Source organism: Harpia harpyja, chromosome 1, assembly GCF_026419915.1.
Source record: "Harpia harpyja isolate bHarHar1 chromosome 1, bHarHar1 primary haplotype, whole genome shotgun sequence".
Lineage (NCBI taxonomy): Eukaryota > Metazoa > Chordata > Aves > Accipitriformes > Accipitridae > Harpia > Harpia harpyja.
The window spans coordinates 101,489,652-101,504,462 of record NC_068940.1 but is presented as its reverse complement, the minus strand read 5'-3'; the positions used below and the strand labels follow the sequence as shown (position 1 = coordinate 101,504,462).

The 14,811-nt window shown below is 41.0% G+C and overlaps 1 protein-coding gene across 16 annotated transcripts in view; it reads right to left on the bottom strand.

The window, feature by feature from the left end:
- KMT2C (lysine methyltransferase 2C) overlaps positions 1-14,811 on the bottom strand; it is a 201,057-nt gene that overhangs the window by 120,389 nt on the left and 65,857 nt on the right. For all 16 annotated transcript variants that reach the window (XM_052807044.1, XM_052806979.1, XM_052807007.1 and 13 more), the window contains 2 exons: positions 4,388-4,594; positions 1,159-1,298 (listed from right to left, as the gene is read on the bottom strand). In XM_052807044.1, coding sequence (XP_052663004.1) covers positions 1,159-1,298; positions 4,388-4,594 — 347 coding nt within the window. The remainder of the gene's footprint in view (positions 1-1,158; positions 1,299-4,387; positions 4,595-14,811) is intronic.

Sequence of the window (14,811 nt, the reverse complement as noted above, 5' to 3'; positions counted from 1 at the left end):
TACACAAAACTTTTAAAAGCTCAAAATACAGCATGAACAGAAACACCATATAAATGACAGAGAAAGTGTGCCAATGCAACAAACAGACTATAGATGTGTAATTAGAAATGTTTATCTATATAACAAAAAAATTCAGAATTTGCAGAATTCAACAGGTATCTCTTAAAAGAAGTTTCTAATTCAGTTCTGGGAAAAACAATGTAAATGATGCATACTTCTGAAGGAATTCTGTGACAGCTTTATACCAGATTAGACATGATGCTTTACATTAGCTGTTGAAATTAGGTACTTGGTCAACTTAATCATTCAGCAACAAAAAAACTACCCCAAAAATCTATGGAAGGGCTTGGGAAGAGCAGTCTACAAATAATAACAACTTTTAAAATTTAGATTGATAAACCTCTCGCTCATCCACACACACTACGGTATAACTATTTAAAACAAACCATTAAATTTTATTTTTTGTTTTTAATTAGACTTTGAAATTAGTTTCCACCCTCATGAAAGAATGACATTTACATTATTGCACAAATATATTTCCATTTTTGAGGCAAAATACGTGAGTGGACTACCAACATCAAAGCATTTGGACATAGATGCTTTCTGAAAAAGTAATTCATAACTAAGTAAAAAGAGAAGTTCCATTAAAATGAAAGAGCAGATGACAAACCAGTTTTCTGACAGAAAACCTGCAGATACCAGAAACATGCAAGTGTATTATGCCTCTATTGTTCTAGCAATACTGCTCTTTTAAATCTTCTGTTCCATTATTTCCGATAACCCCGCATTAGCAGCAGGAGATTAGGTAAGGCTACAGGATTAGGACTTTTAAGAATTATATTAAGCTGTGCCTCATTTGTTTTTCCTTTTCTCCCCAAAACAGAATCATGATACTGAAGATATTACTACCTGAACATCACTTCAGCAGTAGATTACAAATATTTCCCCATACAAAGCTGACAACAAATCTGTCCAGTACTTGAAGAGGAGACTATACAAAAACACCACATAACATTGGCAAAAGCTACAAAAGCATCATCAAACACTTGACAAACACCAGAGCACAGAAAACCAACAGCTGAAAAACTTCACTTGCTGTTGTTGTAGCTACTGTAGTACTACTGGACAGGAAAAAAGGAGGATAGCAACACATCTTACCTGTTGGCTCAAATAAGGCTTGAACATCAATGTCATCTGGTAAGCCAACTAAACTGAGTTCATCCCAGAATTTGACAACCTGATCGTCAGAAGCAGTTTGGGTGCTTACACTTGTACATGATGCTATACTCGATCGAGATCTGTATTGGGGAGCAGAAAAACAAACTTAGAAGTGACCACATTCTTTGTTCAATTAGCTAGGTACTTGTCAATGATCCAAAACTCAGGGAAAGTGAATACAAATTTTTCCAAACATGAGAAAATATAAATCAACGTGAACAAAAGTCTTTCCTCCTCATGCTTTAGCCCAGTATTTTTCCCAATAATGAAGTTTTCACTTAAGGCTGCCATTCAATAGACAAAAAAAGTGCTTGGTAAAATGCCCCTTTCCCTAGCCTGCTCTCTTCCAATTCTTCAGGACATAGATGCTTCCTTTTTTAAAGTCCACTTCTGTTTGATATTAAAACTTGCCCAACCCTAGGAATGGAGAATTAGGTAACAGCAAGCTGTCTGTGTTACTCTGGGGAAGAAGAGATGTAGAAGGAAGAAAAGAGAGCGGTCTAAGTGGCGAGCACCAGCTGCAGCTTTCATATGACCCTCTCCCTGCAGTCTTAACAGCTGGTCCAGGGTACAGCATTAACAGTATCCTCAAAGGAGACTGCCACAGCCAGAAGTAAGGTGCCTAAATAAAATACAGCAACTATGGGGGGAAGGCAGAAAAAAGACCAGGACTGAAAAAGCTGCTTGGAAATAAGTATCTTTATACAATGCCATCAAGATGTTTAAAAAAAAAAAGGGGGGGGGGGGGAGCCCAGGAGGAAGGGGGGGGACACGGATGACACTGAAAAATGCAGTGATATAAAGACTACTATATTGTGTTGACATGGGAGGATCTAGCTGACAACCTTACTAATTTGTTCCCGAAATTCTAAACTCAACAGAAAACAATTAATAAAACTCAGACTACTCCATTAAAAAAAAGAAGCCATGACTCCTCCTCCTTTATTTCCTACAGGCAAAAAACTATCTTGGACACCTAAGGATGTGCATTACACTTACTGATAAAAGAGACCTGATCTCTGATGCTTCTTCAGCAGTTGGCAGGAAAGGCAGTGCTGTGTTTTCTATTAAGGTTCTTTGAACTTCTCTCCCATTAATAACTCAAACATATGCATTTACTGTTACTTCTAAGTTTCTAGAGTTGAGACACCACAAAACCACCTCTCTTTCCTGACTGCTCTCCTGCTTACAACCTCTAAAAAAAGACACTGAAAAACAACCTACCACCCATAAGCCAAGAGGTACAGTAAGCACTGGAATTTTAACCTGCAATAACTGCCTTCCTGAAAACCATGCCTGCTTTACTTCAGCAATTACATTCAGAAATACATGAAAAAAACTTAGCCTATGGGGAAAAGAGTTACATCCCTCTTGCACCACTCAGGAAATATTAAAGGTTTTGAATTATGACACGGTATCTTCACGACCTGCATCATGACAGAAGCTGAACATCAAAAAACCCCCCAAACCTCTTAACTCTGACACTATCAACATTAAGACTCCCCTTAATAAAGCATTACACTAACCCATCCTGTTCAACAAAGCTGTCTCCCAAACAGTGCCCATGCCCAGTGCAGCCACCTCTAACATTAAAACTGTACTCAAAACACAGGAGTTTAAAGGAACGTTAGGAAAAAACTAAATCCTAACTGACAAGGCATTCTTATTAATATGAAAGCTTTCTCGCAAGATCAAACCAATTCATTTAAAGAACATCCCAATTTACTCTGCCATTTCACCCTGAACAAAAACACTTTCCACCCCATCCCGATCTTTGGTACTCAGCCTTTTTGTAAATAGTATTTCATATGCCTATAAAAGAGAGTAACTGTCTGAGGGGAGGGGGTTAGTTTTATTAGCTTTAAGACAAGCAACTTCTCCCTACCGGCATTACACAAGGCGCATTTTTACAACACCGACGTAATTATATAAACGTATGCCGTGTACCTGAGCAACACGGGCAAGTGTAACACACTAAACAGCTGCTCCAGCAGTAAGCACAGCCCAAGCGCGGAACATTGACACATTTGAAACGTTAAGCTTAAGAGAGCTCGCTGAACGCGCGTTTATTAATTAATTTGGGGGTGTATTTTGGTCACATTCAAAGAGCACCAGCCCTGCCCTGCCCGCCGCGCCGCAGCCCCTCAGGCGGCCGCGGCCCCCTCAGGCGGGCTCCGCCTCACGGGCAGGCGGGCTCCGCCTCGCGGGCGGGCGGGCGCGGCCGCCGCCTCCCCCGTTATTGTTCCACTTCCTCGGCCGGGCCCCGCGGGCTGGCGGCGGCCCCGCGCCCGCAGCCAACCCCCGGCCTCCGGCGCGGCCCGGGCCTGGCCTGGCGGCCGCCCACACCTCCCCACCGCCCCGCTCCCGAGGCTGCGGACCCGGCTGCCTGAGCGATCCCGCAGGTTGGCAAGCAAGCCGCTGCATGAAACCGCGCCTAGCCGGTCTAGGTGACACAATCCCTAGAACCTACGGAAAAACTCGCGCGCGGATAGATTTAAAAACGCCCTTCTCCCATCAGTCACATCTTAAGCGCCGCCGCCTGACGCACCGCGTATCGGACAAAACTCCGCTGCGGAGTCGTGTACGTCCCTCCCGTTCCTCAGAATTACGGAAAGGTGGAAGTAACCCGAGAGGAGTCGGGGTTCTCGCTGCCCTTCCGATGGCTACAACCCCACCTGCCACGGGGACCCCGCTTCCGAAGGGTCAGAAACACCTGCTGCGTGCCTGCAACCCTGCTGCCGCCCCTGCGAGAGCCGGCTTCGGAGGGCGAGGGGGAAAGAGCTTCAACAAGGTGGGCAGAGGCCTCTCGGTACTCCGGTCTACAGAATACCTGAGGTGTCAGAAGTCCCTTATCTCCTACACTTGTGCACACTTTTACTTCAACCTCACAAGCACATCTGTGCTTTACAGTAACTATGTTTCTTTTCTACCTTCTTCCCCAGTCAAGATGCTCACTGGAGGGGAGAAACCAACCAATCTTTAAAAAGCAGAAGAGACAGCTATTCCTATACTGCTTGCACGTTGGTTTGGTCCACCCCCCCAAATGACCCACATTTTCACAAATACAAGTTATTTGCCTACTGCAGTACACGGTCTCTGTAAAGACGCTTCCTGAACTTCATGCAAAACAAACAAACAAGCAAACACATTTACTGTAGAAGAGACTTACTTCTTCTGTCCTCTCTGTTTGCGCGGCACTGAGTTTTGCCTTGGAGTTCTCTCACAAGCTCCATCGGTGCTGTCGCTGGCTTCACTCTTATTTAAAGGCTGGTTTTTCCATGGGATAACATACCCAGGAGTTGGACTGAATAGTTTTAAGTCTCCTTGTCCCAATGAGCTCCTTTCTCCACAGTAACAAAAGGCGCAGAGTTGTTCGCTGTGAAAGGGAAGACAATTACTTCTTTTGGGGGGGGGGGAAACAGCAGAGCATACACCATCAAAGAGCAACTTTCATGCCAATTTAACCCTTTATAACAAAACAATTAAAGCTCCCAAGTGCTGTCAGGTATCGGAATTCAGCATTCAGGAACACTATTTCCAGCTAGTTTAAAGTTACATTAAAAGAACTTTTTTGTTCACATAAGTGCATGATTAACAAAACAAAACAACCCCACATATAATATTCAAATGATTAATATAACCTTTTTGAAACAGGCTTGCTAAAAGGCACTGGACAACAGGGCAAAAAAGAAGAAAAGAATGGGAGGAAGAACTTAACACCTCACACCCATTAAAAGAACTTGGCCTTGGCATTGCCATCATAGAAAAGGCAAAGCTCTGCCTTTTTGAACACAGAACATTACTACACATATACCCTTCTGTAAGCACATACACCTCATGTGTAACACAATGTGCAAATACTATACACCAAAAGGTTTAATGAAACATGGAAAAAAACAGAATAATGAGAAAATCACAGCAATGGCTACAGTCACACATGCAGCATACACAAATCCAAATATCCTTATTTACTTCAATACTTAAAAACAAAATGATACCTGTAAGTTTTACTAAAGGAAATTTATATTTACAGAACTGTGACCGCCACAATATCCCTGTACCATTTGCAATTATGTTTTAACATGCATAACATAGCAACAGCATTGAAATGACAGCTCTGACAGCACTCCTTGTGTCACATCATATGGAAGCTACTGAAAAATATTTCTATAATAAACATAACCACAAACTTAAAATGTGAACTTCTGCAACTAATGCAGTTTATATTAAAGGAAGGCCATCTAACACATTTTTTTATGCTTAAATGAGCAATTCTGTTTTCTTCATATTTATGCCCTTAAGACCCCCAAAAGATGCCTCAGGGAATCAGGCACTTGGATGGATAGAGGCTTGTTTTTGCCTGGATCCCATTTAAATAGATTTCAGTACATCTCCAAGGTGGCACTCTGTGTTGGGTGGGTGAGTGGAGGGAAGTCAGGTGAGAGGAAGAAAAAACCTCAAGGCTAAACTCCTGTGTAATATTCACTAAATCCTGGGGGAAAAAAATGAGGAGTGCCGGTGCTTTTCAGCCAGATGAGGCAAGAGCAGCAACAGAAAAAGGCAAAAATAGAAAAGGAAGTTCCAGATCAGAACAGAAGACCCTGAGAATCCAGCAAAGCCCCTTAGATTTGGTTTAACATACTCTGGGATGGGTCTCTTTGACCTCACCATAGAGCAACACTGGGGGGGGGAAGAAGAAAGAAAATACAAGTGGGTACGTAAAATGCCTTTGAACTGCTCTAGTATTACAGTACTGGTAATACCAGACAATCAGATGCTAAGGAAGGGAGCAGCATGTCACAAGCCCAAAATGAAGCCCAGAATGAAGCCAAATACTTTTACTTATGCTCTATAACTAGGATTGCACTTTCCTTAAGGCAGACAGACCTTGGGGGACATGCAGGTTGTTGGGCAGGTAAAATAGGTCCCGTTCATGGTACTCAGAATAAGACCCTACCATAGTACTGTTAGGAAACATTCATCCTCATGGTCGCACATCCCTCACCGAACCTGCTTGAACACAGGACCAGTGGGAGCCAGCACAACCCCCAGAGCTTACGGTAAAACATCTGACACATTCCAGAACTCTTGAGAAAAAGGTATCCAAAGATAAAAAGATGCAAAGAAAATATGGATAAACGTAGCATAAGAATGGACAAAAATGAATAGTTAGAGCTAAACAGTACGTATGTCTATTTTAAAGCTAGTTTTCCATGTGATAGCGCAACAAATACATTATTATTTGTATGTCAGTGAATATAACCACTAGACTACCAGTGAAATCTGATCTGGCCTCGCAGGCAGTTTGTAAGAAGGGAAAGCAAAGTTATTTATGCTAGTTGAGACTAGAGAGACTTGTGAGGAGACTTAAGAGATTTAAATAGACAGCACCACGGTATATAAGTCACACTACTTACAAACACAAGATTATCCACAGTGGAATAAATAATTATTCATACATCCTGTTAGGACAGACTATCACTGCTCATTAAAAGACTGGAGGATAATTATGACTAAATAAACAAAGCTCCTTAAAGTGAAGTCGTAGCAAATATACAATAATGTTAAAGTTTATAAAAGAGAAATAAGAAACTAATTAAAAAAAAAAATACTAACTTTTAAAGCGGTATTATTTGAAAAAGGAATACAGGGGTAAAGCAGATATTTCTGGAGCCTGGAAGGCAGCTCCGGTATCACAACTTCCAGCAGTAGCTTTCTGCAGGCAGAGTGAAGTGAAACAACAGGAGCAGCGAGTTTCACAGCTACTCTGCAGCGTGGTGCGGACAGCTGTGAACCTGTCAAGAATCATATGGTTTGTGCTACTGCTCCTGCTCCAGCAAAGCTGGGGACCACAGCTGAAGCAAGCGCTCCAGCACTCATCGCGGGGAGGGGGCTGGGGGAACCCTTTGCTGAGGGCTCATGAACACGCAGATGCAGAAGTTAAAGACAGGAGCAGCAGAACATTCCCAGACCACTGCCAAGAGACTGTGGGGCTGAGACAGAGGGGAGGGATTATAAAATGGGGAAAAAAAAAGGTTTCACGCTTTCCAGGGAGGATAAGCAGAGGAGCTTCAAATTTATCAGGCACTCAAATACCTAGAAACAACCAGTGGCAGTGTATGCCCTGCCTAGCATCTGGATGCTCGAGAGACCCTCCGCAGGAAAGCCACAGTTGTCCGCTTCCCAACATGTCACGTTGCTGATTTGTCATGCAGTACAAAGTGGCCAGTTCCATCACGTTAGCCTTTTAGGTTTAAGTGCTCAGTAAATATTTTAAGTTATGTCTGTATGGGCAGAAGGTAGAGTTTTTTATTCCTATCATCTGAGGATTGCAAAAAGTACTTACAAATCTACCTTCCATATGTCAATATGCAATTAGAGGATCTAAATCTGTGATGCAAGAAGAGCTCTCATATTGAAGATAACGAAATTGAGATACTGGCAACTCTTAAGATCAAATCCTCGATCTGTTATCATAATTAGCATATTTTCAGAACAGGCTAATTCAAAATGGGATAACAAGCAAGAGACGATGTGTCACATATCTTTTTATAAGCTACTAAGGAAAAAAAGAAAGAGAAAGCTCATATCTATGATGCTCCAAACCAAAATATAAATTCATCATTATTTGTAACGTCAACTTTATTCCAATTTTCCCAGAACAAATGCTACCTTTTTATATAGGTTTAAAATTCCACAGGTTGTTTATTACCAGTAGGTGCTTATATACCTCACCTCATCCCAAAGGATTTCATACATCTGTACGCACACAAATCTTAACACATAATGCAGAGGAGAAAGTATGTTCAGAACAAACCAGACATTCAGTTGGATTTAGGGGATACAGTAAAAGGCAGTAAGGCTAATAATGTCTGAAGCTAATGTCTGTTCCTACTAACCCATGAGAGGAGATCCAGACTTGGATCTTGTTAGAAAGATGCCCTTTCTAACAAGAAACAGGTAGATCTCAGCACTCTGCTGCAGCCATTTTCTTCTACAAGTTCTTATTGAGTTGGCTGGTCAGTGCCTCTTCCTCACGCAGAATTTACTCAACCCACTGACATGAATCTAAGATGCTACAATCCTCCCCAGTCCACATCCCGACAAAGGAAAACAAAATGCCCTCCAGCCAGTTAATCCCAGCGGAACGGAGAAGAACAGTCACTATTTCCTCTACTTGACCAATGACATACAGTCATTAGGACTCATCCTAAAACACAGACTTTCCCATTGAAAGGAGTTCATTTCAACACATGCGGTATTGGGCAACTAGTTGCACAATATTAAATTGCAACCAGAGGAGGAGAAACATATTCTGGTTTGCTTGCAAATATTCAGTCAGAGAATTAAGGTAAGATTGACAGTCCCCAAAGCTTTTTTTAACAGAATTAAGGCTGACCATCAGGATTACCAACGCTTCAAGCACACCAAGTGCCACTGTAGTTATACTCCCAAAGAGTAAACAGAAGCCCCTCCTGGATCCTTCTGAGTTGGGAAATAGCACTGGGCTATCCTGTGTCGACCAAGGCTCCTTGATAATAAGCAGATGTGCACACTAACTGATGTAAACATGTTTTGTTTATGCAGTGTCCCCTATCTCACTGGTCTACACTTGTGTCTGCATGAGTACTGTGCTGTACAGCTGGTGGAAATCTTCAGATTGGTCCACGTGAGTTCGTGTGACCCTCAACAGTATCAGATGTGACCTCTCACTCTCCTGCCTATTTTTCATACCTGGGTAGAAGGCACAACAGTCTGCAATCATATGGGGCACTGCCGTCCACCCGCAACTCTGTGTATACAGCTGGGGAAATAAAATTCCATTCCTCATTTTCAAAGGAATAACTTCCTTCCGTATCTCCAGGATCCCCATACGGCTGAATGCCAAGGAAGACAGCAAGTGGCCTATGTTGAGCACGTCTATCAGTAAGACGCTTGAAGTTATACAATCCTTTTAGTACTAAATGGTGAAGGAGGCAGACTAAAGAAAATCCTGCAGCTGCCTGTTCTGCAGAAAGGTGTTAAAGGTCCCCTTCTTTCAGGAGAACATGCATGGGGGAATCCAAGCATCCTACAGAGATGAACAGAAGCTGTTAACAGCAGGAGAAATACAAACTCATGGATTCAGCTCAAGAGATGCTCTCCTCTTACCTCTTCTCAAATCCCTCCCAGCCTACTGTGGGACACCAATTATCAAAGAAGTTTTGCTGTGCATTCACCTTTTCAATCAATCTCATTAAAAGCAGAGGTGGTTGTTGCTGTTTAAACAGGAAAAGGCAATGGATTGTATCTGAGAAAACCCAAGGGATGGCAATTCCAGTAACATCCACTAGCTATAGCTGCCTCCTTAACATTAAATACTAAGATACAGATGAGATGATTACTACTACCATTTGCCATGATAATGATTGCACTAAAGTTAAAAAAAAATTGGAAACCATAAAAATGAAGACCTATTTCATTCACGCTTTGGTTGAAAAAGAAGGTGAAGAGGGTATCATTGCATTTTTGCTATGAGTTTGTTTGTTTTTAAAGGAATTATGCAGTAATTTTCCTCAGTGTCTGGAAGTGCCTTCAGGATGTCTTTCACACACACTTTAGCATTTTTGAAAGGTGAAACTGAGAAGCATAAAACCTTGGGTTGTGTTGGCAAAGTTGTTACAGAAATTTAAAATGTTTTTAACATCTATTTTTCACAATTAAAATTAAGCTCAGCACAATGAAATGGAGTATTTGGGAGCAAACCAGAACTTCAGAGCATCATTTGTACTGATTACCAAAGCAGACTGATGAGAATTGGCCTTGAGAATTCTTCTCCCACCTAACCCTGTTAGTAGTTTTAACATATGTTAAAAGGCTAAATTAAATGCTACAGGGGACCTGCTATTTATTTAGCTATGCCAAGTTGTGCTAATGTACAAAGTACTTTGCCTTCACTCTCATTTTATGTTGTGTTATTTAAAGAGTAAATTGTTTTTCCTCCTTAGTGAAGATGCACCATTGTATCATTTATGTAAATTCAAATCAAGACCCGCAAGCTGCATTTTAAGAGAAAAAAAAAAAGATTTCTGGCTTAAAACAACACTGGGAGTCTGCATCAGTGTGAGTTCTAATATATGTGAGATATTCACAGAGGTGAAGTTATTCTAAAGCTCAGGAGTTTAGATTAAGCTTTTCAGCTTCTGTAAATATCTGGACCTCAATAATGAAGAAGCTTGAAAAAAAACTACTGAAGAATACTCATTAGGTGATGCACAACAACTTCACATTGATACAGGGTTAACAACCCAATAAATCACCCTCCTGAATGAATGATATTAAGGATAGAGAAGGATGAAAGGTCCAACATGGAGATACCACAAAGAGAAAGATGCAAAAATTCTCAGCTGCAAGCTATATTCAAGCGTTTGACATAGAAAGTGTTCTCCTTCCAATAGGGAACACTGAAATTTGGAAGTGGTTTAACACTATTACACTATTATACAGAGTTGGTTTTGAAATGAGCATTTAACTTACGCAGCACAATTCCTTTAAAAAAAAGAGAGTGGGAGGGAATTCATATGAATTCAGGTGAAGAATTTTAAAACTTTAAAGTTTGCACAAAGCAATTAAACTGCATTAGACAACAACTGCTTTCCAATTTTTTCAAACCAGCACAGTTGGAGTTCTACAGCCATATAATCAACTTAATGATACTCTTCTCATTTGAAAGAAAGAAAACATTACCCTCCCAAACACCACCACCAAAACAACACATTTTACTGACATTTCAAAATTTTAAAAATATGAAAATATGCTCTTATTCACCATCAATATGTGGTGAATATGTGGTGTTTAAATTAATAATTTAAACAAATGTTTCAAGCTCAGTTAGGATTTCACATACCCTAAACACAGGAGGGGTTACCAGAATGCCAGTGCTGAATAAAATGAATTTAGAGGTCTACTCCAAGGCCACCTAGATAGAAATCATTCTTTAATGTCCATCTGAACTGACTCATACTCTCAAACAAAATTTAATCTCTGAGTGATAAAACCCAAAGAATAAAAAGTACTGTGGCCTACATCTTCGATGTGCCTTTGTGCCCAGAAAGTATTGTCTGTTCAAGCCAAATTCCCTCTCTTGGCAAATCCACACAGATCACACCAAAACTGCATAAACCTCGCAGAGCTGGCAGCACCTCTTAGGAGGCAATTTCATATGAACACTAAGTAGGGTCTTACTGACTGACTGACTGACTACCTGAAAATTACTGAAATTTAACACATACCAAGTTGGCTTTAAATAGCAGTTTTTCAAGAAAGTTTCATCAAAATTGTTCAGGTGCATCAGGGAATGGAAAGACATGCTGTTCTGCATAATTCAAACTTTGTATTTTTTCTTTGGAAGTATGTTTACAGAAGAGATGAAATACAACAGAGTGGGGCTCTTCAGTCAAAACCGAGCTGGGTCAGATTAAAGGTTCATCCAGCCTCGTATTGTCAGTGGTAGAAATAGCATAAGCAGATGCACAAGCGATATTAAAGAGCAGGGCAAACATATGATACTACCCATGCCTCCCAGTACTTTCAGTTCAGGGCCTCCCTGTATCAGCTGTGATTCCTATATACTCAGTAATTCTCAGTTTCTCTTTCATGAACTTGCCCAGTCTGCTCTTGACCTCACATAAATTTTCAGCAATCCACAACATCCTTTGGCAAGGATTTCCATGTCACTCTACACAACTATCTGCTGTGCAAAGAATCACCTCCTTTGATTTTGCATCTAACCTTAAAAGTTTCATTTGATGACCCTCAGTTTCTTGCATTAAAGGAAACTGAACAGTCAATACATAGCCACCATCCCCATGCCACCTATGATTTCGAAAGCCTCTTATCTTCCTCCTCCAATCTCTTTTACAGACTGAAGGGTCCTAGCTTACTTAACTGTTCCCCATAGGAAAGCTATGCCATGTCTTTGATCAACCTTTCTGCTGCTCTGTGAAACTTTTTAAGTTTTACTACATTCATTTTTGAAGTCACAGATACACTTTCTGTAACCCTACGAAAATTAGTCCAAACTCATTTCTCCAAATGTTTCTAACCTCACCAAGCAGATCACGTGTGCTCAAGCAAAGCTTTAGCACATCAAAGCTACAAGCTCAAAAATTCTCTCTTCGCTAAGCACACTCCATTCTCTCTCAGTCCCTATGTGCAAGCAGACTCCATATGCACCATCCTTACCCCGTGAACAAACATCCTTCCAGCAAAGGTTAGAGACACTTGGCTGACAAGGAAAACGAACAAGAAAATGGAGAAAGGGGTGAGAAGAAATATCATGTCACAAACACCTGTCTGGGAGCCACTGGAAATGGAGGGAAGGAAAATGCAGATCAGGCAAAGAGCCAAAAAAGAAGAAACCACAACGAAGTGGACACTGAGACAATGATTAGAAGTGATGAGCAGAGACTAGGATTAGAAAAGTAAAGAGAACGGGAGGAGTCAACAACATGAAAAAAAGACAAGAATCTGACAAAGCAAGCTGGAGGCGAAAAAAACCCAGAAAATGTGACATTTGGAAGAAATGAGAGAAGATGCTGTACTCACACAACACTGAAACAGAACTTAAGATCCCAGACTCTTACCCTCACCTGCAATTAACACGTATCTGTGCAATCCTCTGACAAAGCAGACATCCCATCCACTTCTGAGCTTGGCCTACGTGGGACACTGTGCAACAAGTACTGCTATCAGTCCCTCAGCGTGGTCAGACAGACTGCCAGCCATGAAATCCTGTTCATGGGATGCTTCTGTCTGTCTGACTGCCACCTCTCAGAGGAAGGAAAATCTGTCCAGTCAACAGACCTGACCTGCCAGCGCTAGGCTTGCTGCCCACCAGCAGCAGGACAGACCCAGGTGGAGACAAGCAGCCTTAGCAGGATGGGAGAGAGACAGAAAAACTGCCTGAAAAACATCTGTGAGAGGCTGAGAGCGGGACTCCAGAAACCTGGAGCACCTGCTTACACAGGGCAGGAGACATTTCTAAGTATGGTTTCTATGGTTGAACCATCTTATGTGACAGATTAATTCAAGGAGCAAAGGCCCATGCAACTTAAAGGTCTAGTCACAAATGTTATTGATCATGGGTGTCAGATCCCACAAGGTGGAAGTTCTACGTGAGAGCATTAAACACGTTATGGTCACAATGTCCATTGTTCAACCTGAGAAAAAGGCAGGATTAAGGCTGCCTGTGAAACCTTTCTTTGGCCCCATTTGTGCAATACGCCTTCTGTGCTTCAAGAAAGATGCAGACCATCTGGAGAGAACTCAAAACAGCAAGAAGAATCAGAGCTCAAGAAAACATCACCTACAAAGCAAGTATGAACAAATTTGCGATTTCCGTTATGAGGTAAAGGATGCTGGGGCAATAAACCGAGAGCCTTTTGGACAAATCTACCCTTCGTTATCCTTGGCAGATGGTAGAAGTAGTAATGGGATAAACCCAGAATAGATGTGAGGAAAGTGTTTCCAACAATAAAAACAAAGAAAAGACTGGAAGGGACTGTTTAGGGAGGATCTGGAGTTTTTATTATTGGAAGATTTAAGAGCAGTTTATGTAAACTTCTGTCAGGAATGCTAGCTGTAGATATCCACCGTGGAAAAGGAGGTGAACTAGATGACTTCCAAAGGTCCCTTCCTGCCCTATGAATCTGAGGTAGAGTTGCTTTAACAATGATTCGTCATAAAATTTTTCTTGAGACCATTTCCCTAGTCAATGCACGAACAGACAGGATGGACAACCAGTAAGTACGTAACTTTTTTTTTTCCCCCCCTTCATTTTTCAGTGTGTGGTCTCAGTCTTCACCTACTGACAACATTAAAATTGGGCCCTGCAAGCCAAATCAGTAATTTCACTCTGGGCTAGACTGGTCATTGTTATAAGGCTGAAATATTACTTCACTATTATTAAATAATTTATTTTTGCAACACGAAGGAATGCTATCTCTACTTTGCAGATGTAGAAGTCAATCATTGACTTCAGAGGAAGATATTGTAAATGCTTACATGGATGTAGATCTGAAAAAGTAAAGGCAAAACTCTGCAATGATTTCAAGTGCCCCATTTCATGCATAAGGTCCATTCTCTGCAGAAAGAATTCTTGTAGAAAAACATTCATGTAAGACTACAAACTGTATCGTAATACACGTGCAAGAAAAGAAATAATCAGAATTTCAAGATGAATCTTAATACTGGTATCTCCTAAAATATGTACTTGACTTTGAACTTTAACAATTTTTTAAACATATTTTTAATATTAAATATTTTACCTAACTCCCTCCTGCCTAAAGATACAGCTTCTCCTTCCATCACCACAGTATTATTCTGTCCACATTATCTAATCTCTCTGCCACTCCACAATTTCTTTTTCCACTGAGTGTTACAAGTTTTGTAATACGCTTTCTTTGAAGATTAAAAAAAAAAAAAAAAGATAAGGAACAAATATAAAAAAGTTCATTGCTACTTTCTCACCGTGTTCTTTGTTCACATAATCAACAGATGTTCACCAACCACTTCTTTTCGGTGGAATAAAGCACCCCAGCTCTCCATCTCCAG